General features: G+C 44.8%; 2 protein-coding genes across 7 annotated transcripts in view; both read left to right on the forward strand.

Moving 5' to 3' along the window:
- tnnt1 (troponin T type 1 (skeletal, slow)) overlaps positions 1 to 26338 on the forward strand; it is a 67271-nt gene that overhangs the window by 20619 nt on the left and 20314 nt on the right. For 2 of the 6 annotated variants that reach the window (XM_070542100.1, XM_070542101.1), the window contains exons 7-10: positions 59 to 166; positions 2332 to 2442; positions 5459 to 5569; positions 9579 to 10198. The exons of 2 other annotated variants lie outside the window; for them this stretch is intronic. In XM_070542100.1, coding sequence (XP_070398201.1) covers positions 59 to 166; positions 2332 to 2442; positions 5459 to 5569; positions 9579 to 9796 — 548 coding nt within the window. In that variant the 3' untranslated portion in view covers positions 9797 to 10198. Of the gene's footprint in view, positions 1 to 58; positions 167 to 2331; positions 2443 to 5458; positions 5570 to 9578; positions 10199 to 26338 lie in introns of those variants that run through there. 2 more of the 6 variants (XM_070542102.1, XM_070542103.1) reach the window with 2 other exon arrangements.
- On the forward strand, positions 17393 to 23710 carry LOC139062023 (uncharacterized). The gene is made up of 2 exons (XM_070542099.1): positions 17393 to 23492; positions 23575 to 23710. Exons 1-2 carry the CDS (start codon positions 20430 to 20432, stop codon positions 23587 to 23589), a joined length of 3078 nt encoding a protein of 1025 aa, XP_070398200.1. The 5' UTR covers positions 17393 to 20429; the 3' UTR covers positions 23590 to 23710.

Raw genomic sequence — 26338 nt, forward strand, 5'->3', positions numbered from 1 at the left:
ATTATCTGTTTTACCTGTTTTGTGTATTTTATTCTTACAAGTAATTATTTATGTCCAGATGTCTGTGTGCTAGGTGACAAGGGGTCAGACGATGAGGTCAGCATGTCATCCAGGCAAGAATGTACCTCCATATCAGAAAGTCAAAACCAAAGAGTGTCTGCAACAGGTGAGCTTCAATGCAGTTCTTAGCTTTGGTGCATTTTCACACAGTGCATGACAAAAATTAGCATCAACAACCCCATCTCCCTCCTTTGTCCCAACCACCTCCTCCTCCTGCAACTCTGTCAGGAGACCTGTCTGATGCAGAGGCTGCACAATCAACACAGTCAAACACAACCCCAGTTTTAAAACTGAACATTGGGTTAGTACTGCCTTACATTACAAGCAGCTTTAACTTTTAGGTTAGCGTGCATCCACCTGCTGCTTATAGGTTGCTTCAATCTCTCTGCGTGGACTTCACGCAGGGATAGCATAGCTACAAAACACCTCTCTCATTATAGAACATCTGGTAGGTCCACGATAAAGTGACGCAGGACAATTCCCTGAGCACATTTATCTGCTGAATAATTGTGATTGCACAAGGGGGAGATTAAAAGATTAGTTTTATTTAGAACAATTTAAATCACGTTTACCTCATACATGGGTGAGAGAGACGGACAAAAATAGATTCAAAGAAGGATTTTATTACAAGAAAGGACTCGCATATATTTATATGCACGTACAGTACATTAAGACACACGTGACAAACATTAATAATAGAAGGAAAAGAGGGTTTTACACTGTCAGAACAAGCAGCGGAGAGCCAACACGCCAGAAGCCTGTTCCAGGCCTCTCGACACCTCAGCTCTCGGTCAGTCCTCTGCACTCCAAATGGTTTTATTCCACCCACAGTCTTCCAAACAAAGACCCGTAAATCTCTGTCAGGAGGTTTGGCCAACCACCGCATGTCTAAGGCGGGGATTTCTCAAGTCACAGAGTTTTTGTTGAAAGCCAAAACCTGCTGGCTACTTAATTTATGACTGACAGCCAGGAATTCAGTTTCCAAAGCTACGAGTTACCACTCACTCTTGCAACCTCCAATGTAACCATCCTGTAAGACCAAGTGAAGAGGACAAAAAGGCCCTTTAACTTAAAACAACTGAGGATAAGAAAAAACCCTTTAATCCACAAGTTTATTATTTTATTACTTAAAAAGAGGAGCATTTTAAAAATACCTATCATTATCCAAGTCTCCTTCATGGCAGCAAACGGACTCCACGGTTGTTGCTCCACGGCTGAGCAGTGACCGCATTTGCACTACAAAGGGTTGCCAACCCTCTCCTCACTGTCATCTTTGTCCGTAGCCGCTGCGCCCCTCCTCCTCATCACTGGCTTAAACGCATACTGTATGCCATCGGGTTAGATGACATGAACTAAACTCGCTCAGCTTCATCTTGACATTTTTCCTCTTCAACTATGTACTTGTTCTCCACTCGCTGTAACTGTGTACTCGTGCAGAATTGAGGAGAAAAAATGTCTTAATAGCCATGCAATCTCTCCATGAAGTCTGTGCCCTGAGATTGGAGCAACCTATAAACAGTAGGTAAGTGCACACTAACCTTAACTATAACGCTACTTGTAATGTCAGTAACAACGGTCGCTGTCTGGTGAAATCAGTTCATATTCCATGCTTTCGTTCTTTTTTAAACACAGAAACAGTTTTGTTTACCTGTTTTGTAGCTACATTTTCGCCGACGGCTGCCGTCGGTGAAACTGTAGGTAAACAAAACAGTTTCTGTGTTTAAAAAAGAACGAAAGCATGGAATTAGAACCACGACACAGTAAGAACACACCTAAGAAATCAGTTCATTTTATGTTGTCCAACATCCAATCTTTGAGGCGTACAGCTACTTCAGCACTAGTGGGCTGCGTAGGACAGTCTTTCGTCTGTACACTATATGAGGAAATGTATTGCTTGAGGACCACAATCCTGCAAGTCTTGGATGTTTCCCTGCTGCAACACACCTGATTCATTGTGCAGAGCTTGGCAACAAGCTGTTTGATCTATTTAACTTGAATCAGGCGTGTTGAAGCAGGGAAACATCTCAGACCTGTAGGATGTGGGTCCCTAAAGAGTGAAGTTGGCCATCCCTGGGCTAACATGACAATTAATATTTTTACTTCACTAGTCACTTGAAAATGATTTAGAATAGGAGACAGAATGAAATTCCGTCTCTCCCTTTAAGAGACACAAATTCCATATACTTATTTTATAAAATAACAACCACTATACTGACGGCTATTACATATTTTGTGTATTGTATACTTTAATAAAGTTATTTCTTGATCCAGATGTCAGTATGCCAGAAGAGGGGTCAGAACATGAGGTCAGCATGTCATCCCTGCAAGAATGTACCTCCACGCCACAAGTCCAAAACCAGACTGTCTCTGCAAAAAAGAGAGGTAAGGGCTTGCACTCTCTTGCACTCTGGGGCATAAGGACCCGTTTTACTGTGCCATGGTTTATCGTCCTCCTGGTCCAAACAGTTCTTTTCTTAAGGAGTTTAGTGTCTTTCTATCCTCCACCTTGAAGCTGTCCAGACTGGTTATTGTTGGTGATGTTAACATCCACGTAGGGCTGGGCAATATGGCCTAAAATCAATATCACGATATATTGAGGATTTGAACCTCAATAACGATAAATGGACGATAACTACAGGTATGTGCAGAAACAAAAGTTGTTCACTAGATGGGGCTGTCACATGTATTACGTTGAATCACATTTTTATGTGACTCAAGGTGGTACAGCTTCTTAAAGGGACATGAACATTGCCAACTTACACACCTTTTTTTTTTAATCAAATTTATTGACATGGGAAAAATTATCTCGATAAGAGGCAGAAATTTCAATAGTGATACATTTTCGATTTATTGCCCAGCCCTACATCTACGATGATGCCTCAGACCACTTTCTCATTACCTTGTCCAGCCTCCTGACTCCTTCAGCTTTACCCAGCATGTTGCTGGCCCCACACACACCAAGGGACACACTCTAGACCTTGTTTTTACTTTGGGTCTACATGCTGGTAGTGTTTGTCCTGAGGATGTTCATATTTCAGATCCCCATTGCGTTATCTTTAACTTGTCAGTTTCCCCACCTCCTGCTCACCTTCTGGTTAGTTCTCGTTTTCTTAATGAGAGCACAGCTAGCAAATTTTCTGCTGCTATTGATCCACCCTGTTCTTCTGATAACGACCCAGATTCCTTAACTTCTCAGTTTAACAAGCACTGCATTTCCATTCTGGACAACATCTGTCCTGTCAGAACCAGATCAGTTCCTGCAGTGAACCCTACTTCCTGGGGGCAGCAGTAGCTCAACAGGTTGAGCGGGTTGTCCAGTAATCGGAAGGTTGCAGGTTCGATCCCGGCTCCGGACAGAGAATGCTGCTGTTGTGTCCTTGGGCAAGACACTTAACCCACCTTGCCTGCTGGTGGAGGTCAGAGGGACCGGTGGCGCCTGTGCTCGGCAGCCTCGCCTCTGTCAGTGCGCCCCATGGCAGCTGTGGCTACATCGTAGCTCATCACCATCAGTGTGTGAATGTGTGTGTGAATGGATGAATGATACACTGTAGTGTAAAGCGCATTGGAGTCCTTACTCTGAGAGGTGCTATACAAGCGCGGGTCATTTATCATTATCATTTAATGACAGCCTTTGCAGCCTAAAGCACCAATGCAGAAAAATTGAGCGTGTTAAAGTGGAGAATGCTCCCTTTACGTGAAATAAGGAATGTTATTTTAACAACCTTTGGAAATGATTAATATTGATTGAATATTAATTCGGACAACGCTTATTTTTCTCAGAAGACCTAAAGAACTTTTTATTCTCAGGTATTTAGACTCGCTTGAATAAAGATCAACCTTCAACAATTTTAAAAGAATTTAATTTATAAATCACAATTTAAAATCTCACACAGTTAACAATTCCCTGATGTTTAATGAGCTAAAATGTGCATGAGAGCAGAGCTTAGCTGAGGGCTTAGTTCATCTGTCTGAAACAGAAATGATGTTTTGGGTTAGTCTACTGTGTCGCTTTGGAACAAGAAGTGATCATGAGTGCCCTAAATCACCTGGGGGGTGTCTTGGACGGACCCCGGTCGATGGAGGAACACGGTCGCTCCCAGCTGGTCTCCCAATCCGTGAGGCTTTGAGGTTAAAGTCCACTGGTCAAAATCAGTCTCTGATTGGCTCAAGTTTAAGCAAACCGTTCCACGGTTGATGGTGGAACTCAGTTGGTGTTTTCAGCTTGCTTGCAAGTGTCCAGAACCTGGCAGCGTGCCAAAGTTCTGATGTTGTCGAAGAGGAATTCACGGGCCCTGTGAAGTCTCAACGAACTGACTCTCAGCTCGCTTATCAGTAGTTTTGTAGAACGACCCCCCTTCCCGGGGCATTCCCAGATCGTGACGTCTTTGCCCTTGAGAAGCTCTGCTCTTGCCTGCTGTGTGTTTAACAATATGTGGTGTATTATTCGTTATCACATCATCTCCATTAAACATCATTTACAAGTTTGATCACAAATTGATTCAGCAGTTGATCATATTAATTAATTCATCAACAGATCTCATTCTTTATTAAAATCATAAGATGAACAGTTCAGCTGTCCTCCTTCCCCACACTGCGTCCTTGACGACTGGTTATCAGAACCCAGCCTCTGCCGTCCTTGCAGAAGGAGAGTGTGTCTCAGCAGCCATCTCGGCTCCAGGTAAAAGCAGAGGCACATGTCGGGTCAGTTTGACCCGTCACAGAGGTTGATGGTCAGTAGCTTGTTGTTGTTACAAGCGCTTGTGGAAGAAAACCCGTCTCCATGTCCATCTGCTGCATCTAAAGAATCTTCTGACTTCCTTTAACTCTGCAGTCAGAGATGCAAAGGTTTCCTATTTCTCCAACCTGGTGTCCCAGAGCAAAGAGAATCCCAAGGTGCTGTTTAACACCATCAGAAGCATCTTCTGTCCAACATCCAATCTTTGAGGCGTACAGCTACTTCAGCACTAGTGGGCTGCGTAGGACAGTCTTTCGTCTGTACACTATATGAGGAAATGTATTGCTTGAGGACCACAATCCTGCAAGTCTTGGATGTTTCCCTGCTGCAACACACCTGATTCATTGTGCAGAGCTTGGCAACAAGCTGTTTGATCTATTTAACTTGAATCAGGCGTGTTGAAGCAGGGAAACATCTCAGACCTGTAGGATGTGGGTCCCTAAAGAGTGAAGTTGGCCATCCCTGGGCTAACATGACAATTAATATTTTTACTTCACTAGTCACTTGAAAATGATTTAGAATAGGAGACAGAATGAAATTCCGTCTCTCCCTTTAAGAGACACAAATTCCATATACTTATTTTATAAAATAACAACCACTATACTGACGGCTATTACATATTTTGTGTATTGTATACTTTAATAAAGTTATTTCTTGATCCAGATGTCAGTATGCCAGAAGAGGGGTCAGAACATGAGGTCAGCATGTCATCCCTGCAAGAATGTACCTCCACGCCACAAGTCCAAAACCAGACTGTCTCTGCAAAAAAGAGAGGTAAGGGCTTGCACTCTCTTGCACTCTGGGGCATAAGGACCCGTTTTACTGTGCCATGGTTTATCGTCCTCCTGGTCCAAACAGTTCTTTTCTTAAGGAGTTTAGTGTCTTTCTATCCTCCACCTTGAAGCTGTCCAGACTGGTTATTGTTGGTGATGTTAACATCCACGTAGGGCTGGGCAATATGGCCTAAAATCAATATCACGATATATTGAGGATTTGAACCTCAATAACGATAAATGGACGATAACTACAGGTATGTGCAGAAACAAAAGTTGTTCACTAGATGGGGCTGTCACATGTATTACGTTGAATCACATTTTTATGTGACTCAAGGTGGTACAGCTTCTTAAAGGGACATGAACATTGCCAACTTACACACCTTTTTTTTTTAATCAAATTTATTGACATGGGAAAAATTATCTCGATAAGAGGCAGAAATTTCAATAGTGATACATTTTCGATTTATTGCCCAGCCCTACATCTACGATGATGCCTCAGACCACTTTCTCATTACCTTGTCCAGCCTCCTGACTCCTTCAGCTTTACCCAGCATGTTGCTGGCCCCACACACACCAAGGGACACACTCTAGACCTTGTTTTTACTTTGGGTCTACATGCTGGTAGTGTTTGTCCTGAGGATGTTCATATTTCAGATCCCCATTGCGTTATCTTTAACTTGTCAGTTTCCCCACCTCCTGCTCACCTTCTGGTTAGTTCTCGTTTTCTTAATGAGAGCACAGCTAGCAAATTTTCTGCTGCTATTGATCCACCCTGTTCTTCTGATAACGACCCAGATTCCTTAACTTCTCAGTTTAACAAGCACTGCATTTCCATTCTGGACAACATCTGTCCTGTCAGAACCAGATCAGTTCCTGCAGTGAACCCTACTTCCTGGGGGCAGCAGTAGCTCAACAGGTTGAGCGGGTTGTCCAGTAATCGGAAGGTTGCAGGTTCGATCCCGGCTCCGGACAGAGAATGCTGCTGTTGTGTCCTTGGGCAAGACACTTAACCCACCTTGCCTGCTGGTGGAGGTCAGAGGGACCGGTGGCGCCTGTGCTCGGCAGCCTCGCCTCTGTCAGTGCGCCCCATGGCAGCTGTGGCTACATCGTAGCTCATCACCATCAGTGTGTGAATGTGTGTGTGAATGGATGAATGATACACTGTAGTGTAAAGCGCATTGGAGTCCTTACTCTGAGAGGTGCTATACAAGCGCGGGTCATTTATCATTATCATTTAATGACAGCCTTTGCAGCCTAAAGCACCAATGCAGAAAAATTGAGCGTGTTAAAGTGGAGAATGCTCCCTTTACGTGAAATAAGGAATGTTATTTTAACAACCTTTGGAAATGATTAATATTGATTGAATATTAATTCGGACAACGCTTATTTTTCTCAGAAGACCTAAAGAACTTTTTATTCTCAGGTATTTAGACTCGCTTGAATAAAGATCAACCTTCAACAATTTTAAAAGAATTTAATTTATAAATCACAATTTAAAATCTCACACAGTTAACAATTCCCTGATGTTTAATGAGCTAAAATGTGCATGAGAGCAGAGCTTAGCTGAGGGCTTAGTTCATCTGTCTGAAACAGAAATGATGTTTTGGGTTAGTCTACTGTGTCGCTTTGGAACAAGAAGTGATCATGAGTGCCCTAAATCACCTGGGGGGTGTCTTGGACGGACCCCGGTCGATGGAGGAACACGGTCGCTCCCAGCTGGTCTCCCAATCCGTGAGGCTTTGAGGTTAAAGTCCACTGGTCAAAATCAGTCTCTGATTGGCTCAAGTTTAAGCAAACCGTTCCACGGTTGATGGTGGAACTCAGTTGGTGTTTTCAGCTTGCTTGCAAGTGTCCAGAACCTGGCAGCGTGCCAAAGTTCTGATGTTGTCGAAGAGGAATTCACGGGCCCTGTGAAGTCTCAACGAACTGACTCTCAGCTCGCTTGTCAGTAGTTTTGTAGAACGACCCCCCTTCCCGGGGCATTCCCAGATCGTGACGTCTTTGCCCTTGAGAAGCTCTGCTCTTGCCTGCTGTGTGTTTAACAATATGTGGTGTATTATTCGTTATCACATCATCTCCATTAAACATCATTTACAAGTTTGATCACAAATTGATTCAGCAGTTGATCATATTAATTAATTCATCAACAGATCTCATTCTTTATTAAAATCATAAGATGAACAGTTCAGCTGTCCTCCTTCCCCACACTGCGTCCTTGACGACTGGTTATCAGAACCCAGCCTCTGCCGTCCTTGCAGAAGGAGAGTGTGTCTCAGCAGCCATCTCGGCTCCAGGTAAAAGCAGAGGCACATGTCGGGTCAGTTTGACCCGTCACAGAGGTTGATGGTCAGTAGCTTGTTGTTGTTACAAGCGCTTGTGGAAGAAAACCCGTCTCCATGTCCATCTGCTGCATCTAAAGAATCTTCTGACTTCCTTTAACTCTGCAGTCAGAGATGCAAAGGTTTCCTATTTCTCCAACCTGGTGTCCCAGAGCAAAGAGAATCCCAAGGTGCTGTTTAACACCATCAGAAGCATCTTCTCCCCTGCCTCTCCTACAGCCTCCATTCACTCTGTTGTAGACTGTGAGAACTTTCTGTCTTTCTTTGTGGACAAAGTCAATAAGGTCAAATCTAGCATCTCTCCCTCAGCCTTATCTCTGCCTCTCCTGACTCCAACCAGGCCCATCATCCTACATAGCTTTGCTCCTGTTTCTTTGCCTGAGTTAACCAAACTAGCCAACTCTATGAAGACCTCTGCATGCCCCCTCTACATCTTACCCTCATCTTTGTTTAAAAGTGCTTCTCAGTCCATCGATCCCAGCGTGCTCTCCACAATTAATGCTTCTCTGGTTTATGGTCAGGTCCCTGCTTACTTTAAAAACGCTGTGGCCATCTCCAAGGTCCTCCACCACCTCCCTCACCCATGGTGTCCCACAAGGTTCTGCACTGGGGCCTCTACTCATCTTCCTCTATCTGATTCCTCTTCAGCACATCCTGAGCTCTTTCAGAGGAATCTCCTACCATCTTTATGCAGATGACATCCCAGCTGTACATCTCCTTTAAGCCCCATGAGATGTCTAAGCTGCAGCTGTTACACACCTGCTTAGACTCTATCAAAACCTGGATGGCTGGGAGCTTTCTTCAGCTGAATGAAGATAAGACTGAGATCCTCATCTGTGCCCCAGACAAGCTGGTTCCCAAAGTCAGAGATCTTGGTCAGCTTGCTTCTCACACCAAACCCTCCGTCAGGAGTCTTAGTGTGACCTTTGACCCGGCTCTCACCCTGGATTCTCAAGTCCGTTCTCTTGTTCGCTCTTCCTTCTTTCATCTCAGGAACATTGCAAAGCTGAGTCCCATTTTGTCCTGCTCTGAACTTGAGACAGTTCTCCACACCTTCATCTTCTCACGCTTGGACTACTGCAACTCTTTTCACGTGTCTGAGCAGAACCTCCCTGAACCGTCTACAGGTGGTTCAGAATGCCTGTCAGCTCAGCTTCTAACCAGGACCTCCAAACACACCCACATCACCCCGCTTCTCCTCCAGTTTCAGTGGCTGCCAGTCAACTTCAGGGTTCATTTCAAGATCATGGTTCTGGTTTATAGGGCCTTACATGGACAAGCACCACCATACTTTGGTGCTCTTCTCAGACCCTACACCCCAGCAGGTCCCTGAGGTCCAGTGACCAAAGCCTACTGTTAGTCCAGCTCAAGGCAAAAGACCAAAGGTGACAGATCATCTGCTGCTGTAGCCCCCAGACTCTGGACCTCTCTTCAAGTACATGGAAATGGTACAAATGGAATTCTGTTACCTGATTTGTTTACATGCAGTAAGTTTTGTGCTGACCACCATCAGAGGGCCTTGGGGATTTATGAGACTGAATTTGTGGAATAATTTTGGACAATAACCAAAATTGTTGTAATTCTAAAACAGTGGGTCTTACAGTGTTAATCAAGATTAAAACTTCTTTATAATAGAAAACCTACATTGTTTTGTTTTTGTCCACACAGAAAAACAAACAGCTGTCAAGAGAAGCTGGACCCCAGAAGAGTGTGCTGCAGTGGACAAACATTTGAGGAGATTTATCGTGAGGAGTCAAGTTCCTGGTAAAGAAGAGTGTCAGCGCTGTATTACTGCTGCACCTGAAGCTCTCAGAAACAGAGACTGGAAAGCTGGTAAATATTATGTTAAAAATCGCATTACAGCCCTGAGAAGAAAAGTAGTATAAAAGCACCTAATTGAACGGAGGTAAAAGCAAAACATTGGATGTCAAAATGTTTTGTCCTTTGTTGTGTTTGTTGTTACTTTTTGTTGTTTTTGTAAGGGTTTGCTCAGGTTTTATGGCTGTTCCGTTGTGTACAAATAAAAACATTTCACAGGTTTTTTTTTTGTATATTTTTTACACCTGTAATAACAAGGCATTTTGAATGCAGTCCAATGAAACGCATAATTTCAATGCCAATGTAACAAAAAATGTTGGGTTTGCATAGAACTTCAAACTGATATTGTTAAAACATTCAGTGGAGATTAGATTAATGATTTAATAATTAAAAAAATCACAAGCATATGGCATAAAATGTAATTAAATTGGTCATTTCAATTTTGTTATTAAACTGTTTTTGAAGCTGAATGTCTTGTAATCTGTCATCGCAGATAGAAATGTTCACACATATACATAATCACTTATTACAAAAAAATATTTTAGTCCAACATGAGGAAACTGGGAGTAATAATAAAGACTGGTATCAGCAGCTGCAGATAGTGACCGTGGGCCCCATTAACATATAAAAACTTGATATGTACGTGTGTATGTGAATGGACCTCACAAGTATGCAATGCTAGAAACGGTCCCCACAAGTGGCCAAATACCTTTTTGGTCAAAACTTTAGAAATGTGTTAAATTGAAGTGATATTAATGATTTAGATTTTTTTTTACATCTAACCTTGTTTTTAAAAGCGATGTAGGACCACTGGAAAGGGTGGATCCCATAAAGCATAGAAAAACCGGTGGGCCTCATAAGGGGCAAAAACCAGAATGTGTGTGTGTGTGTGTGTGTGTGTGTGGGTCCTCCTGGTGTGTGTGTGTGTGTGTGCGTGTGTGTGTGTGTGGGTCCTCCTGGTGTGTGTGTGTGTGCGTGTGTGTGTGTGGGGGGGTCCTCCTGGTGTGTGTGTGTGTGGGGGGGGGGGTCCTTCTGGTGTGTGTGTGTGTGTGTGTGTGTGTGTGTGTGTGTGCGTGTGTGTGTGTGTGTGTGTGTGTGTGTGTGTGTGTGTGTGCGTGTGTGTGTGTGTGTGTGTGTGTGTGGGTCCTCCTGGTGTGTGTGTGTGTGTGTGCGTGTGTGTGTGTGTGGGTCCTCCTGGTGTGTGTGTGTGTGCGTGTGTGTGTGTGGGGGGGTCCTCCTGGTGTGTGTGTGTGTGTGGGGGGGGGTCCTTCTGGTGTGTGTGTGTGTGTGTGTGTGTGTGTGTGTGTGTGCGTGTGTGTGTGTGTGTGTGTGTGTGTGTGTGTGTGTGTGTGTGTGTGTGTGTGTGGGTCCTCCTGGTGTGTGTGCAGTGGCTACAGGTTCCTTTGCTCCTGAATGCATGGATCGTGAGTGTTTGGGATGATTTCACGTGTAGTTTATTTTTGTTTACTGGGATTCTGCCTCCCAGTTACTGATTGTTCTCCACTGAGAACTCAGCCGGGATTTTAGAAGCCATTAGATGAAAAAGTAATCAAGTTTCTCCTGGTTTTGACATCATTTAGTCTTGTTTTATTTGCTTATTAAACCGTGAAATCGTTTTGAACCACGTCTCCTTCCTAACCCGGTTTCACAAACTGGTGTTTGGTCTACACTGAAACAGAAGGGCTTCCTCCTACAGTTCAATCTGATTTCAGTCAGTCAGGGGCGCCTCCAGAAAATGATGATGGGGTGGCCAGTTTGGGCCAAACACATTTTTGGGGTGGCACACCAAATAGGTCCTTGTGGTAACTCTGGGAGAGTTTAGCCTGTGGCGATGTACTGCATTGCTCCTTCATTCATTTTTATTAAAATAACAGAACGTATCCAAAACATTTAACTCAAATTTTACAAACACAAACATTTCAGAAATATACATTCCAGTTATTTAAATGTTATCCATGATTTAATATAAAAATGTATTTTTAGGTTAACTCACCTGTTGCTGTGTTCACAAAAACTATGGAGATAAAAACTTTTTTAAATGGTGAGCAGCAGAAACATATGTCTTTACTCAGTAATTGTATTATTTTTATTTAGTTTTACAATTATCTGTTGAATAAACAAGATCAACATATGGGTTGACTGAACATCAATATGATTTATTAACACTGGCCTTTCCTGGGAGGGGGGCAGCAATTTTCTAGGGGAGGCCATGGCCCCCCCTTGGGGTCGCCCTTGCAGTCAGTGTCTGTTTCTTTGTTTGCTGTCGTATTATTTCAAGAAATTCAATAATTTGGCTTTACTGAGTTCTCTTGTCACCTTGTGTCTGACTGATGTAAATGTGAGTCTGTCCGTTCACCTATTTTATTTCTACACTCTTATTATTGAATTATTATTTAAGCTTTTGTCATTTATCTATAAAAATGGCTCGCATAGTCCAACTTATCCTGTTTCATCAGGTCATCCCACTTTATTTTCTACACCGCACTTTTAAAACCTTTTATTCTTTGGTATCTTCATGGAGTCTTTAATCTGACCAGACGCAGGACGTTTCTGTTTCTATTCACTTTTCTAGCCATTAATAACAAACTATGATCTGACAACCCCTCCCTCGCCTGCCGTCTCATTGTGGTGGAGATATGACAGGAGACGAGTCGTGTGGAGTTTCAGGCCCCTGGTGGGGTCACCCAGGGCAAACAGGTCCCAGGTGGGAGATCAGACCAAGTGCATCCCAAAGACCCCTCATGATGACAGCAACAAATGGAGGCGCTGTCCCCTCGCCCAGACAAGGATCGCCGCTCCTCTGGAGCAGGCATTCATCATTTAATCAAAGCTACTCATGCAGATCATCTCCTCCGTTTGTTTCTGTGTGATGCTGAACAGCAGGTTTCCCTCTAATAGTAACTTTATTAGCAATATCCAGTGCAACTCCCCAATGCAATACCTGACTGGAAATCTCACTGTATGTACGTATAACTGGCTGTAATTATTTAAATGTGATCAACCATTCAGAAGTTACGATGCGAGCGTCTACGGTGACACATTTCAAGCACCTGTGGTTCTTTGTTGTGGCTGGGTGAGGTCCCACAGGGAATCCAGGAGGCTACTGTACCACGCTGCATATGTACTCAAAGATCTATTGTATTTCTACGCTTTTCAGCACTTTGGGAATTTTGCAGATATCTTCAACGGTTCGGGAATTACAGTGGTGAGAAGTGAGCATGTAAAAATCCTGTAGGGGAGAGATGTATGGGGCTCCGTAAAAGCTGTGGTGCCAATCACACCTTTTCACCCTCTCACTAATGTTGTTCTGACTTGGTTGAAAGTTCCTCGGACCTCTGGGGCCCCCTTCGCCATGGGGGGCCTGTGGTGCCTGCCCCTAACGGTGCCTCTGAGTAGATTCCTTACTCAAGTTCACTAACTTGCTTTAGTAAATCCTTACTTTTGTTAAATAAATCAGTTGTTGAACCCCCACTCCTCTGTTTGGTCTCCTTTCTTATTACAGCCCACCACTTCCAGTCTGGGTTGTAACAATCTGCAGACAGATTTCTGAGCATCTCCTCCTTTGGTATACAGATCCTCACTGAGCTGTGTACTGTGAACAAATAGTTTCTCCATGATATTATCCAGCAAGGTCCCGTTTTTGTCAAAACAAGGGTGAGGTAATGAAAAAATAGAAATATTTCATTAAATTAACATTTAAATTATTTATATGCATAATTAAAATAAAAAAACATGTTTTGAAATATATAAAGTGCACCAAACTTGATTCAGTCCATTCAACAATTCTAAATGGACAATTATGTAACTCATCAATTAATTATTTGAAAGGATAATTTGTCAATTAAATACTGAAAAAAATAAACAATTCATTAATGAGGCAAGAACTTTTCTTTCTCTCTCTCTCTCTCTCTCTCTCTCTCTCTCTCTCTCTCTCTCTCTCTCTCTCTCTCTCTCTCTCTCTCTCTCTCTCTCTCTGGAAGCCCCACTCTAAGGGAGTTTGCAGTGTATTAGTGAGTCATATATTGTACAACCACAGTCATAAAGTTTTCAATCAGTAGTTTTATTTCAGTATGTATTTTTCCAGTATCACAAAAAATGTAATTTTATATGGTTAAAACCATCTAGCTTATGTGCACTTTTTAAAACACTGCTCAGCAAACATTCGGACGTTTAATGACAGTTGAACGGTCACAACTGTAAAATACCTGAAATTAAGAAAAGTTAACATGACATCTACTGCATTTTCCTTGCCCGGACTCGAACCTGGATCCTCCGGGGCGAGAGTCACCCACTCTCCCAGCTGAGCTATGCCAGCAACTACTGAATATCAGACTTTTTTATATAGATAGAGGATGAAGTGCGGGGTAAACTAACCAATCAGAGGACAGAGAAGATCTGCCACAGGCCACGCCTCCAGAGTGCCAAAAGCCCTTACAGCCGAGCGAGCAGGAGTCAGAAACCGAGCGCGCACAGAGGCTGCCGCGCGCGCACGTTTTCCTCTGCCGTGTGCTCGTTGCGCGCACGCAGGTTTGTCCCTTGTGCACATCCTTGTGCGCTCACAGACACAGTTTGCTCCCTCTCAGTGCACAAATGACCTCTCGCCATGTATATTTGCGCTCGCGAGTCCCGTTCACACGCGCGCTGTGGACCCAATGCGCGTGCACGGGTTGTGGCACGCTTTAAACGCCATAAGAAAGCGCTTGGACAATTGATAAAGCGAGCGCAGCTCTGAGGGCATCCATGCTGTCAGCTAGTGTAAACACAGGTCGCACACGTGATGTCAGCATTTGTTGTTGCGGAAAGTGACGTTGCGGACCTTAAAACTCCGGTTTTGTCCGTCCACACGCAGACACCCAAAACGGAGAAAACGCAGATCTTCACTTTGGCCGGAGTTTTTAAAAAGATCAGTTTTTGTGTGAAAAAACTCCGTTTTCGTGTGGAAGACAGGCCAAAACGTAGAAAAATATCTATGTTTTGGCAGATCCCCGGCTACGTGTGGACAGGGCCTAAATAATAACAGCAGCTCAACCACAAAGACTCTCACTCTCAAACAGTAGCGGCTGTAGCCCTTTTTCTATACGTAACTTCTGAACCTAACGAGAGGCTGTTAAAAACCAAGTTGTTATTTTTCAAGATGTTCTTCAAAAGTCTGAAGCCAGCCCAAATGGAGCGCACTTGGTTACAAGTAGCTCCCAGAGTGAAAGTTCATCCAGCCGTTTATCCTTCAAGATCCAGAATAAAGGATGAGTCCAGTTGCTTCCACCTGGAGAACCACGGAGGGATCCACTGGTGATGAGGCTGCCGGGACCCATTGCCGTTTCCATGGATACTGGACAACAGTATGGAGGTCGCCATCTTGCATCTGGGTCTGGTGTAGTCACTCCAAAAGGAAAACAGTTTGCAAACACAGATTAAACAGTTGTAAAAGCGACCAGCCACGGTAAAACCCACAGGTCGTAACACATTTAGGAGATAAATTAAAGATTGTAAGCACTACTTATTCAAAAGCATCCTAAAAACATCCGATGGGACCGGTTTGTGTCTCAACTGTGTAAAATCACAAGTTACAACTTGTAACCGTTGAAGAGACAGAAGTGCGTTGAACGTGAAAACGACCCGTACTTCCCCTCCTCTTCAACGTGACAGGAGCGGCTAAAGCATCCTCATTAGTTTGTAGCTCTAAACTTGAGCTCTACGCCGACCAAAAAGAGACAAACAATAATAATAATTACCAGGATGATACAAAGTCACCGCCTGTTTAACCGCTCATCCACAAACATAATGTGTACAAAAGTCAACTGTTGGTCAAGCTCTCCTCTTTATTGGTTTGGGCTGGATGTGAGTCGGCTCGTCACCTATGAAGTCTTCCACTTCTGAGGGAGATAGCAGACCGTACACTCAGTGGTGCGTTTGGGTGAGACTGCCCCTGCTCTGCGTTCCTTTGATGATTGGGGTGACACGTTCCATCCCAACACCTGAAACAGCCAGGTCTGTAGGAAACCAGCGATGTCTCATTGCCAACACACTGAGTCTTGTAAAAAGCCTCTTGTGTGGATCTGACGAGTCTCAAACTGGATCTCTGGCTTCTGTTTGTGAAGGCTGTCAGCTTTCAGCGTGAGTTGTCTTACGGATGGAGGCTCCTTTACTCATTAGCGAGGCTGCGTCGTCCTCAGCTTCCCTAATACTGGATCCTGCTGAGATGAGCGTCTCGATAAACGCTTCAAGCGTTTCTTTCATCTCTTGGTTTGAGGATCAAACTTCTTGGAGTTGTGTAAGTCTGCCTTCAACGAGTCAGTTGTTGTAGGCACATTATCCTCGGAGTGTTGGTTGGTAGCGTTAGCTTCCTCCACATGTGCCGTCTCAGAATTGTTGCTAGCATCATCTTCAGGGTCCTCTTTCCTGCAGATTTTGGTCTAGGATGTTGTTTATTTGGCATCTTTTCTGTCAGCGTTAACGTCTCGTTTTGGAGCTTTTTCAAAGAAAAGGGCGGCTTCAGCTGATTTGAGGATGTGAGTTTAGGACATGTCAGTCAGAGCTCACAGGGTTAGGATTAGTCTATTGTTATGTCCTCTTCCGGTGTCGGCACCGTCTCACATACAGGGCCGGCCCGTCGCTTAGGCAGCTTAACAACTGCAAAGGGCGCCATCCATCCACGGGCACGGCAAACAGAGGGAGAAAGTATTGATGAGGCCACCTGATGCCCACTTTGTGCTCCAAATAATAATAAATATAAACAATAATATAACAGGGAAAACACGTGTTTCTCAGTTGCAGTGCTGACTGCTCAGTCATGGGACGCATGCATGTTTCAGAGTCTGTATCTCATCTTAGAAAAAGCAAGGTTTACAGATTTTAGACCGTTCCTTCTTCAGAGACAGTGTTACCACATCTGTGTTCCTCGTGGGTCTGACAATCACCAGATGCTCCCTACACAGAGCACAACTCAGCAGGATTTACTCTGAACAGATCAACGCATTCTCACACCCCAAGTGATGAAGAGTGATGATGGGTGGCCAAGCGTTTGGTGCCAGAACATCGGTTTCAGACGCCCGCAGTAAAACGCACATTTCACCGACATTTGACCTCTAGCCTCTTGCTATTTAACCTTCCCCTCACCCCCATCCTAACCTTAGCCCAGTTTCTAATCCTATACTTCTGGTTTTAACCGTGTTTGAGAGGGACGTTACAGCTAGAAACAATGTTTTGAAAGGTTAAATGGCAAGAGGGTAAAGGTCAGAATTCAGTGAAATCCATGTTTCACCACGGCAGTTGGAAAACGTCGCTCTGGCACAGCGTCCCAAAGCTCCCAACGCGTTGGAAACAAAGTCTTGGTCACCCAGCGTCATTTTTCAACGCTTCAGGTGTCAGAATATGTTGAACATGGAGACAGGTGCTGTAGACAGCTTGTCGGTATGGATCACACCTCATGGGCCATGACGAGAGATACCTAAGAAGTCTCTAAAATATTGGAAAAGGTTGCGGCAGATCAGCTGATTACTTTTCTGGAACTACACAACAGTTCTGACAAATTCCAGTCTGGTTTTGGTAAACAGCGTTCAACAGAAACAGCTTAAAGCAGTGACACGCAATTGGCGGCCCGTGGGCCACGTCCAGCCCGTGAGCCCTCTCTTTGTGGCCCCCAAACCCCGCCCCCACCCCCCCACCCCACCCCCGACGGCTGACCGGGAGGCGTAGGATAGAGCTGAGGAAAATATTCAAATAATAAACGCATGAGATGCGGGCGTAAACGGTTCTGCATCATAGAAGAGAACCATAATCAGTGATAGTGGAATGTGGTTTTGTTGTTTTATCGGCGGCACCGGCGCAGCATCCACATCTGTCAGAGCGGTGTCCTCCACCTTTACCGGGTAGGAAACTTTGGTCCGCCTTTATGTGGTTCTGCAGGGCTGAGCGCTGCAGTTGTAACCTGAGACCAAACCTGAACCCAATCAGCCCGACCGGTTCTGTTGGATTTGGGCCGTGAATTGTGTTAATTGAGCGGGTTGTCGAGAGAGAGAGAGAGAGAGAGAGAGAGAGAGAGAGAGAGAGAGAGAGAGAGAGAGAGAGAGAGAGAGAGAGAGAGAGAGAGAGAGAGAGAGAGAGAGAGAGAGAGAGAGAGAGAGAGAGAGAGAGAGAGAGAGAGAGAGAGAGAGAGAGAGAGAGAGAGAGAGAGAGAGAGAGAGAGAGAGAGAGAGAGAGAGAGAGAGAGAGAGAGAGAGAGAGAGAGAGAGAGAGAGAGAGAGAGAGGACGCTCCTCCAAACACGTTATTATTTTCATAATTTCATTATTATTTCTCCTGGAAGCGCTCAGGCAGAGCGAGTGTTGTGATGTCGGGAGATCCGGTCTTGGGGAGGGGGCGGGGTCAGTGACGGCGGCTGCAGCGTGATCGTCTGTCTCTTTTATTTAGGGACACGGAGAAGTTAAAAGGAGAGAGAAATAGAAGTTCTTGTTCCACTTTATTCTTTTGTGTCATGATGATAAACTGATGTTAAATTCAGCTTAAAGAGAAAATGGGAGGAAGCTTTGGTCCATTTTAGGTTACAGGAGACTTGTCTCCTATCTGCTCCTCCAGAGACAGCATGGACATGAGGGTCACATGGTGAGGGTCCCACAGGACAGGCTAGTGCAGTCACACAGCCGAGCTGGAGGGGGACAGGTGTTGTCCTGCTTTATATTGCAAGCTTGTGTGTTATGTACGTTACAGCCAGCGATCCAAGCAGCAGCAGCACACCCCCCACCCCCTGGTCCAGCCCTCTTGCTTCCGGGTCTTTTTTGTGAGTGGCCCTCGGACCATTATAACTGAGGACCCCTGGCTTGAAGTTTCCAGTGACATCATGATGGCTGCAGACAACGAAGAATTCACGGTGTTCGTATCGTTAGATCTTTCTGCAGCTTTCAACACTTTTGATCCTTAATCAACGGACTTGGTGACTCGGTGGGGATCTCTGGAACTGACTGGCATAGATCGTACCTTTCCAACAGAAGTTACAGTGGTCACAGTGCTAAGACCCCTAGTCTCCCTCCGCCTGCTCCAATACAGTGTTGGTGCGTGTTGACGAGGTGTGTTTGTGGCTGTGGTGAGCGGGCAGTGCAGAGATCGTCTGGCCGACGCCAGCTGATGCCACCACACAGCTCCATTTCCCCCCACAGCCCTCAGTGTCTAAGTGCAGTTTAAAATTGGAAGTGGGCACCGGCTGAAAGACCCCCCCTGCCAAATGCTGTTGGGTGTGCTCACTCCCAAGGCCCTAAGTGTGTGTTTGTGTGGAATGTCGCTGGTGGAAGTGTTTAATGTGCAAATAAAATTGGGGGGCAGTCTGCCACAGGAATGCGTAAATGGGATTCACACCCACACCTCCTGACTTGCCCACCCCCCAAGGTCCTATGTGCATGATTGTGTGATGATGTGAGGGAGCAGGAGGAGAAAAATATGTGGGGATGGGGAGGAATGGCTGGTTGGCTAAGCGCTCCAGGAAGCCAGCTCCCCCACTGGCCCCAACCTCCATTCCCAGGGCATGGAGACCCCAGCCCACCTCACCAGGGCCCAAAGTAGCAGCATTGCAGAGCTCCGCAGAATCTGAGGGCACCAGCCCAGCCCCACCCCAGCAGAATATCTACTCCCATCCCTGCATTTGCACAACTTCCAGAATATGTAAGACATAAGACATCAAGGTAAGGTTGGGTCGTTCCCCTCCTGGACACCCCCTCCCCCGTGATGGGGTAGAATTGTTATTATTTCAGAAGAACCAAGGTCCACCTGCGGCCCCTGAGCCTGTGCCAGGCCCTGACGCTTGTTCCCGCCTTCTTCCTGGCAGCATACAACTCAGGAGCCAATCCCCAAGGCCCCCAACCAGACCCACTCGGGGGTGATGCAGCTGTTAGGCAGCAAACCATGGCCACCGCCAAGACCCCCAAGGAGCCCCACTCACAACCGCCAGAAGTACATTCCCCGAGGCAGCCTGTGGAGGTTCCTCCAGCCATTTCTCAGTGTTAGTATTATTTAAATATCTTTTTCCACACGCTGGTTTATTTATTTCATTTTGGCAATATTGTAAGATTTTTACTATTGGGTGCACACATTTAGTAATTTATCTTACACTTAGTTTTTTTGATCATTAACTATTTTCATTTGTATTCTGAGATTGGATGAACTGGCAGAGAGGGGACACGCCCAGTGTAACTCCATGCAGGAAGTGGAACATTCCATCTGGCTCCTGGAAGCAGGGAGCGTGATAATGAAGAAACCAGAAACCAGGCGTTCTGAAGCTCTATTGAGTTTACCAGATTTTGTTAGGATGTATTAGTTAAACTTTTTTTGTGGTAGTTATATTTTGTTAATTTAGTTTCCTAGGTTTATTTTCTATTTGTCTTAGTGTTTCCCTTGTCTCTCCCCTCCTCGTTGTCTGTAGGCTAGCCTTTGTGTATAAATTCCCCTGTGTCTCAGTTTTTGGAGAGTCTTGCTTGTTACTTTTAGTTAAGTTTATTTTTGTGGCCATTTTTTCCTTTGGGCCCAGTTTTGTTTTGATTTTGTTTAATTCTTTATAAAATAAATGGAGAAAATATTCTTTTTATACCATTGTCCTGGAGTTTTACTGCTCGGTCCCTGACAATTGGTGGCAGAGGTGGGATCTTCCAGTTAAAGGACATTGGTAAATAGATTCTCCCAATTTTTTTTTCTTTTCTTTTATCCTGACAAATCTACAATGAAGGGAACCAAATCTGGTAAAATCAAGTCAGCCCCTTTAGAGAGAGAAGCACAGACAGAGGATGGGAGTGAGGACTGTGGAGCTGCTGCTGAAGAGGAGGATCATGGCAGAGAGCCAATAATATCAGACCTGGCTGGCATCCTTCAAGCTCACATTGGACGACAGGAAGCCCGTGAGGTACAGTGGGAGAAGGAGATTATGCGCCAGGATCAAAGATTTAAAGATCTTCAACACCAGTTCAGTCTGTTTCAGCAAGAGTTTCAGGCCCAAACCTCTGCTGGCTTGCTACCTGGAGAGCAAGACCACGCCCGCTTCTCTGCAGGTTTGGGGCCTGCAGACCATGAGAGGCCTCATGAGTATGCTGATTGGGATGAGGTGGAACCGGAGCCTGCACCACGCTGTTCAAAATCAGGTGACTCAGTTTCTGTTCATCCTTCCTATAAAGAACCAAAATTGCAAAAGCTAAGTGAAGAGGATGACATTGAGCATTTTCTTATAATAACTTTTGAAAGAACAGCATGTGCATGTAGATGGCCGAGATCTGACTGGGCATTCCAGTTGATTCCACTATTGACGGGTAAAGCCAGAAGTGCTTATGTACATATGGATGTGGATGCATCAATGGACTATGATCATGTTAAAGCTGCTATTTTGCAGAAATATGAAATAAGCAGTGAGACTTATCGTCTGAGGTTCCGTTCTCTTCAAGTTGAACCAAATGAGTCCCCCAGAGAACTCTTTGTGAGACTAAAGGAGCTCTATGGGAGATGGGTCAGACCCAGAGGTAAGACCATTGATGAAATTAATGAAACAATAATCCTTGAACAGTATTTCAGAATGTTATCGCCAGAACTCCAAGTTTGGATCAAGGAGCGTAATCCAAGGGACGCAGCAGAGGCAGTTTCTTTGGCAGATGCGTTTGTGGCAGCCCGTCGACGGAACCAGTCATGGGCTTATAAGGCGATGAAAAAGGATTATACCCCTGTGCCAGGTAACACCAGTCCGACAGGAAATGTTGGTAAGCCATGTGGAAGGGAGAAATATTTTCCCAGCCAAACAAAAAATCTGGGGTGGAAACCTGTCTGTTATTTGTGTGGGAAAGAAGGCCACACAAAACCGGTGTGTCCACAAAATCCAGCTAAACTCTCCCAGATGTGTTTTGTGCCCAGAGGGAACCATGCCCCAAACCCAATGAACCAGCTGTTGGTGGAGACCACAGTGGAGATAGATGGACAGAAAGTTAAGGCTCTGATTGACACAGGAAGCACCCAGTCACTGGTTCATCGCAGGTACGTCTCACCAGCTCACATCTGCACTTCTGAAACAATACCAATCTGCTGTGTGCATGGTGATGAAAAACAGTATCCAACAGCGGACGTCTATATGAAAGTGCAAGGACATGTGTACCTATTAAATGTGGGTGTCATGGACAGATTACCATTTCCTGTTGTCTTGGGGAATGATTTACCAGTTCTCACTGACTTGATTAATGATCCTAAAATGTGCAATGTGGCAATAACACGGTCTCAGTTGAAAGCTCCAAGGGAAGATGATCCCAGTTTGAGAGCTTTACCATTTTTTGGGGCTGAGATTGAAGCAGGCCCAACTAGAGAACAAAAGTCTCGTAGGCAGCGCAAACGGGACAAATTTAAACACACAACAGTGTCCACTCTGTTACCTGAACCTGAGGTACAGCTAAGATTTGAAATTCCTGACAACATTCTTGAGCGGCAGCATCAGGATGCAGGCTTGGCTGACCTTATTAAGGGAGCTGAAGAAGGTGGGACTGCAAAGGAATTCTGTTTGCAAAATGGCATCCTTTATAGACAACATGGAGAACTGAAACAGCTTGTGGTACCTAGAGCAGCCAGAGAAACTGTTTTATCTTTGGGCCATTCAATTCCTTGGGCTGGCCACCTAGGGAAAAATAAAACCTTAGCCCGTATCCAACAGTATTTCTACTGGCCGGGATTGTACAGAGATGTTGCCAGTTTTTGCAGGAGTTGCCCTCAGTGTCAAAAAACATCAGCCAGATTCGCAGCAAGAGCTCCCCTACAGCCTCTTCCCATCATAACGACACCATTTGAACGTTTGGGGATGGACGTTGTGGGCCCAGTGGAGAAAAGCAAATCAGGAAACCGATTTATGTTGGTTATTACTGATTATGCCACAAAATATCCAGAAGTGTTTCCGTTGAAGTCTGTTAAAGCCAAGACTGTTGCATTTTGCCTGGTTCAGTTTTTTGCACGAGTTGGGTTCCCTAAAGAAATATTGACAGATCAAGGGACCAATTTCATGTCCAAGTTGCTCAAGGATGTGTACAAGCTGATTGGTATTAGTAGGCTGAGAACAACGCCATATCATCCACAAACGGATGGCCTTACAGAGAGATTTAACCAGACCCTTAAAAACATGCTTCGTAAGTTCATCAATGAAGCTGGGTCTGATTGGGATCAGTGGCTCCCATACCTTTTGTTTGCCTATCGAGAGATTCCCCAAGCTTCTACTGGGTTTTCCCCCTTTGAGTTGCTCTTTGGGCATGACGTGCGAGGACCACTGGCGCTTTTAAAGGAAAGGTGGGAGAAGGAGAAATCTGGAAAGGAGCCCGTTAACGTTGTTTCATATGTTCTCCAGATGAGGGACAAGCTGGAGAAGATGACCACCTTGGCTCAGGAGCATATGAAGGTCTCCCAGCAAAAACAAAAAACCTGGTATGACAGAACTGCTCGAGAGCGGCATTTTGAACCAGGTCAAAAAGTTTTGGTTCTACTACCCACTGAAGACAGTAAGCTTTTGGCTCAGTGGCAAGGACCATATGAAGTCATTCAAAAGCTCGGTCCCACGACCTATAAAGTCTGTAGTCCAGGTGAGAGGCGTAGTACCAGAGTCCTCCACATTAATCTCCTGAAGGAGTGGATCTCAAGGTCTGAGGAAAGGGAGAAACAAGATGTTTTTCTCATCAGAAGAGTGACAGAAGAAGAGGTGGAAGAACAATACCTCCCTCTACAGGTGACTTCTGGGCTTGACCTGAGCCATCTGTCCCCTGAGCAGCGGTCACAGGTGAGGGCCATCTGTAATGCCAATATTTTTCAAGATAATCCTGGGTGTACAGACTATATCAAACATGAAATTCTTTTGAAAGAAGATGCAGTGGTAAAGCGAAGGAGCTACAGGATTCCTGAGCGCCTCTTGGGGCCTTTAAAGGAGGAAATTGAGTTGATGCTTTCTCTGGGAATTATTGAGAACTCCCAGAGTGAATGGTGCAATCCTGTTGTCCTGGTACCGAAAAAAGATGGCACCTTGAGGTTCTGTATAGACTTCCGATACCTGAACTCTGTTTCTAAATTTGATTCTTACCCAACTCCTCGTATTGATGACCTTATTGGTTGTCTGGGCAGAGCAAAATATCTTACCACCATTGATCTCTCCAAGGGTTATTGGCAGGTTCCTCTTGCTACTAGATCCCGTGAGCTGACTGCCTTCAGAACACCCTGGGGCCTTTACCAGTTTACAGTCATGCCGTTTGGGCTGCATGGAGCACCTGCAACGTTCCAGAGACTTATGGACAAGGTATTGGAAGGAAAATCTCACTTTGCATCTGCCTACTTGGATGATATTGTCATCTACAGTAACAGCTGGGAGGAACATCTTGAACATCTCACAGTTGTGTTTGAGTGTCTTCACACTGCAGGTCTGACTGTGAATGCAGCTAAATGCATGCTGGCGAAGAAGGAAGTACAATACCTGGGACACATTATTGGCAATGGAGTCATTAAGCCTCAGATTGAAAAGGTTCAAGCCATTCAGTCATGCCCTTTGCCACAAACCAGAAAGCAACTGAGATCATTTCTGGGCATGTCGGGTTGGTACCATAAATTCATTCCTAATTTCTCTGCCAGAGTTGCTCTGCTTACAGATCTGACCAGCCTCAAAGGATCTAACCAGCTCGAGTGGTGAGACGAAGCGAAGATGGCATTGGAGGACATCAAACATGCGTTAAGGGGACCTCCAGTGTTACATTGTCGAGACTTCGAACAACTATTTGTTTTGCAGACGGACGCATCTGATCGTGGCCTAGGAGCTGTGTTGCTTCAAGGGCCTCCAGACAGACGACATCCGATTGCTTTCGTAAGCAGGAAACTTTTCCCAAGAGAAACCCGCTACTCAACAGTAGAAAAGGAGTGCCTTGCTGTTAAGTGGGCTTTGGATTCATTCAAATACTACCTGTTGGGGAGAAGATTCATCCTAGAAATGGACCACAAGGCTCTAAAATGGCTTGAGAGGATGAAGGACTCGAACAGCAGAATAACTCGCTGGTACCTGGCGATGCAACCCTTCCAGTTTGAGATTCATCACATACCTGGGAAGCAAAACTCCACTGCTGACTACCTGTCCCGCTGGCCCATGGAGTTTCCAGAGGAGGGGGAGTGTGTGGAGGTTCCTCCAGCCATTTCTCAGTGTTAGTATTATTTAAATATCTTTTTCCACACGCTGGTTTATTTATTTCATTTTGGCAATATTGTAAGATGTTTACTATTGGGTGCACACATTTAGTAATTTATCTTACACATAGTTTTTTTGATCATTAACTATTTTCATTTGTATTCTGAGATTGGATGAACTGGCAGAGAGAGGGGACACGCCCAGTGTAACTCCATGCAGGAAGTGGAACATTCCATCTGGCTCCTGGAAGCAGGGAGCGTGATAATGAAGAAACCAGAAACCAGGCGTTCTGAAGCTCTATTGAGTTTACCAGATTTTGTTAGGATGTATTAGTTAAACTTTTTTTGTGGTAGTTATATTTTGTTAATTTAGTTTCCTAGGTTTATTTTCTATTTGTCTTAGTGTTTCCCTTGTCTCTCCCCTCCTCGTTGTCTGTAGGCTAGCCTTTGTGTATAAATTCCCCTGTGTCTCAGTTTTTGGAGAGTCTTGCTTGTTACTTTTAGTTAAGTTTATTTTTGTGGCCATTTTTTCCTTTGGGCCCAGTTTTGTTTTGATTTTGTTTAATTCTTTATAAAATAAATGGAGAAAATATTCTTTTTATACCATTGTCCTGGAGTTTTACTGCTCGGTCCCTGACACAGCCTAAGCACCTCCAGAGCAGGGCAGCAGCCCCCCAGCCCCAGACACCCCCAGTGAACCCACCTCCAGGGAAGGTCTGGATACTCCAAACTCAGACCCTCCGGCCCATCACCCACATCATCGCGCAGGACAATATCAATGACCCCCCCCCCCGTCATCGCTATGTGATGGAACCGATCAAAGGAGCCCAGAGAGACCGATCTGAAGTGGAATGAGAGGCTGTCTCAAGTGTAATACGATCTAACTAAAGATTTCTATACTGGTTCGTGCAGAGAGCATCTCTATTTTTCCCATTCAAGAGGACAGTTTTCTTAGCTTCATAGAATATTCAAAGAGGAGGGAAACCTACAACTGGCCCCTTAAAAACTCTCATAACTGGATTCACCTGTGTCCGGAGGTCAAAGGTCACTGAGCTTATCCAACCATTTCTGAGTTCCATTAGTTCTGAAGGTTTTACCATCAATAAAATGACAACAGTGTCCAAATGTAAGCACCTGTCTACCTTTGTTTAAACCGTTATTGCACTTCCTGTAAACCAGGTGTGACTCCCAGAGGATTTATTTACCTGAAACATTTTATCGTAACCACCAGCAGCTGTTCAGGGAAATCATGAAGCTTAACAAGCCCGCCCAGACTTTCACACCCCACTGGGTCTCATCTGACCGTTCAGGTTGGATTGCAGACACAGAAGAACTTTTGTAGCAGATTTTCCAGCTTCACCTGTGCAGATTTTTATAACGGTTACAAGCTAGGCCTCTGGTTCTGGAGATTTCACTCTTTCCTGTGGAGATTGTAAAGTTTCTTATCGCTAAAGCTTCACAAAG

The sequence above is a fragment of the Nothobranchius furzeri genome, chromosome 12 (assembly GCF_043380555.1).
Source record: "Nothobranchius furzeri strain GRZ-AD chromosome 12, NfurGRZ-RIMD1, whole genome shotgun sequence".
Classification (NCBI taxonomy): Eukaryota; Metazoa; Chordata; class Actinopteri; order Cyprinodontiformes; family Nothobranchiidae; genus Nothobranchius; species Nothobranchius furzeri.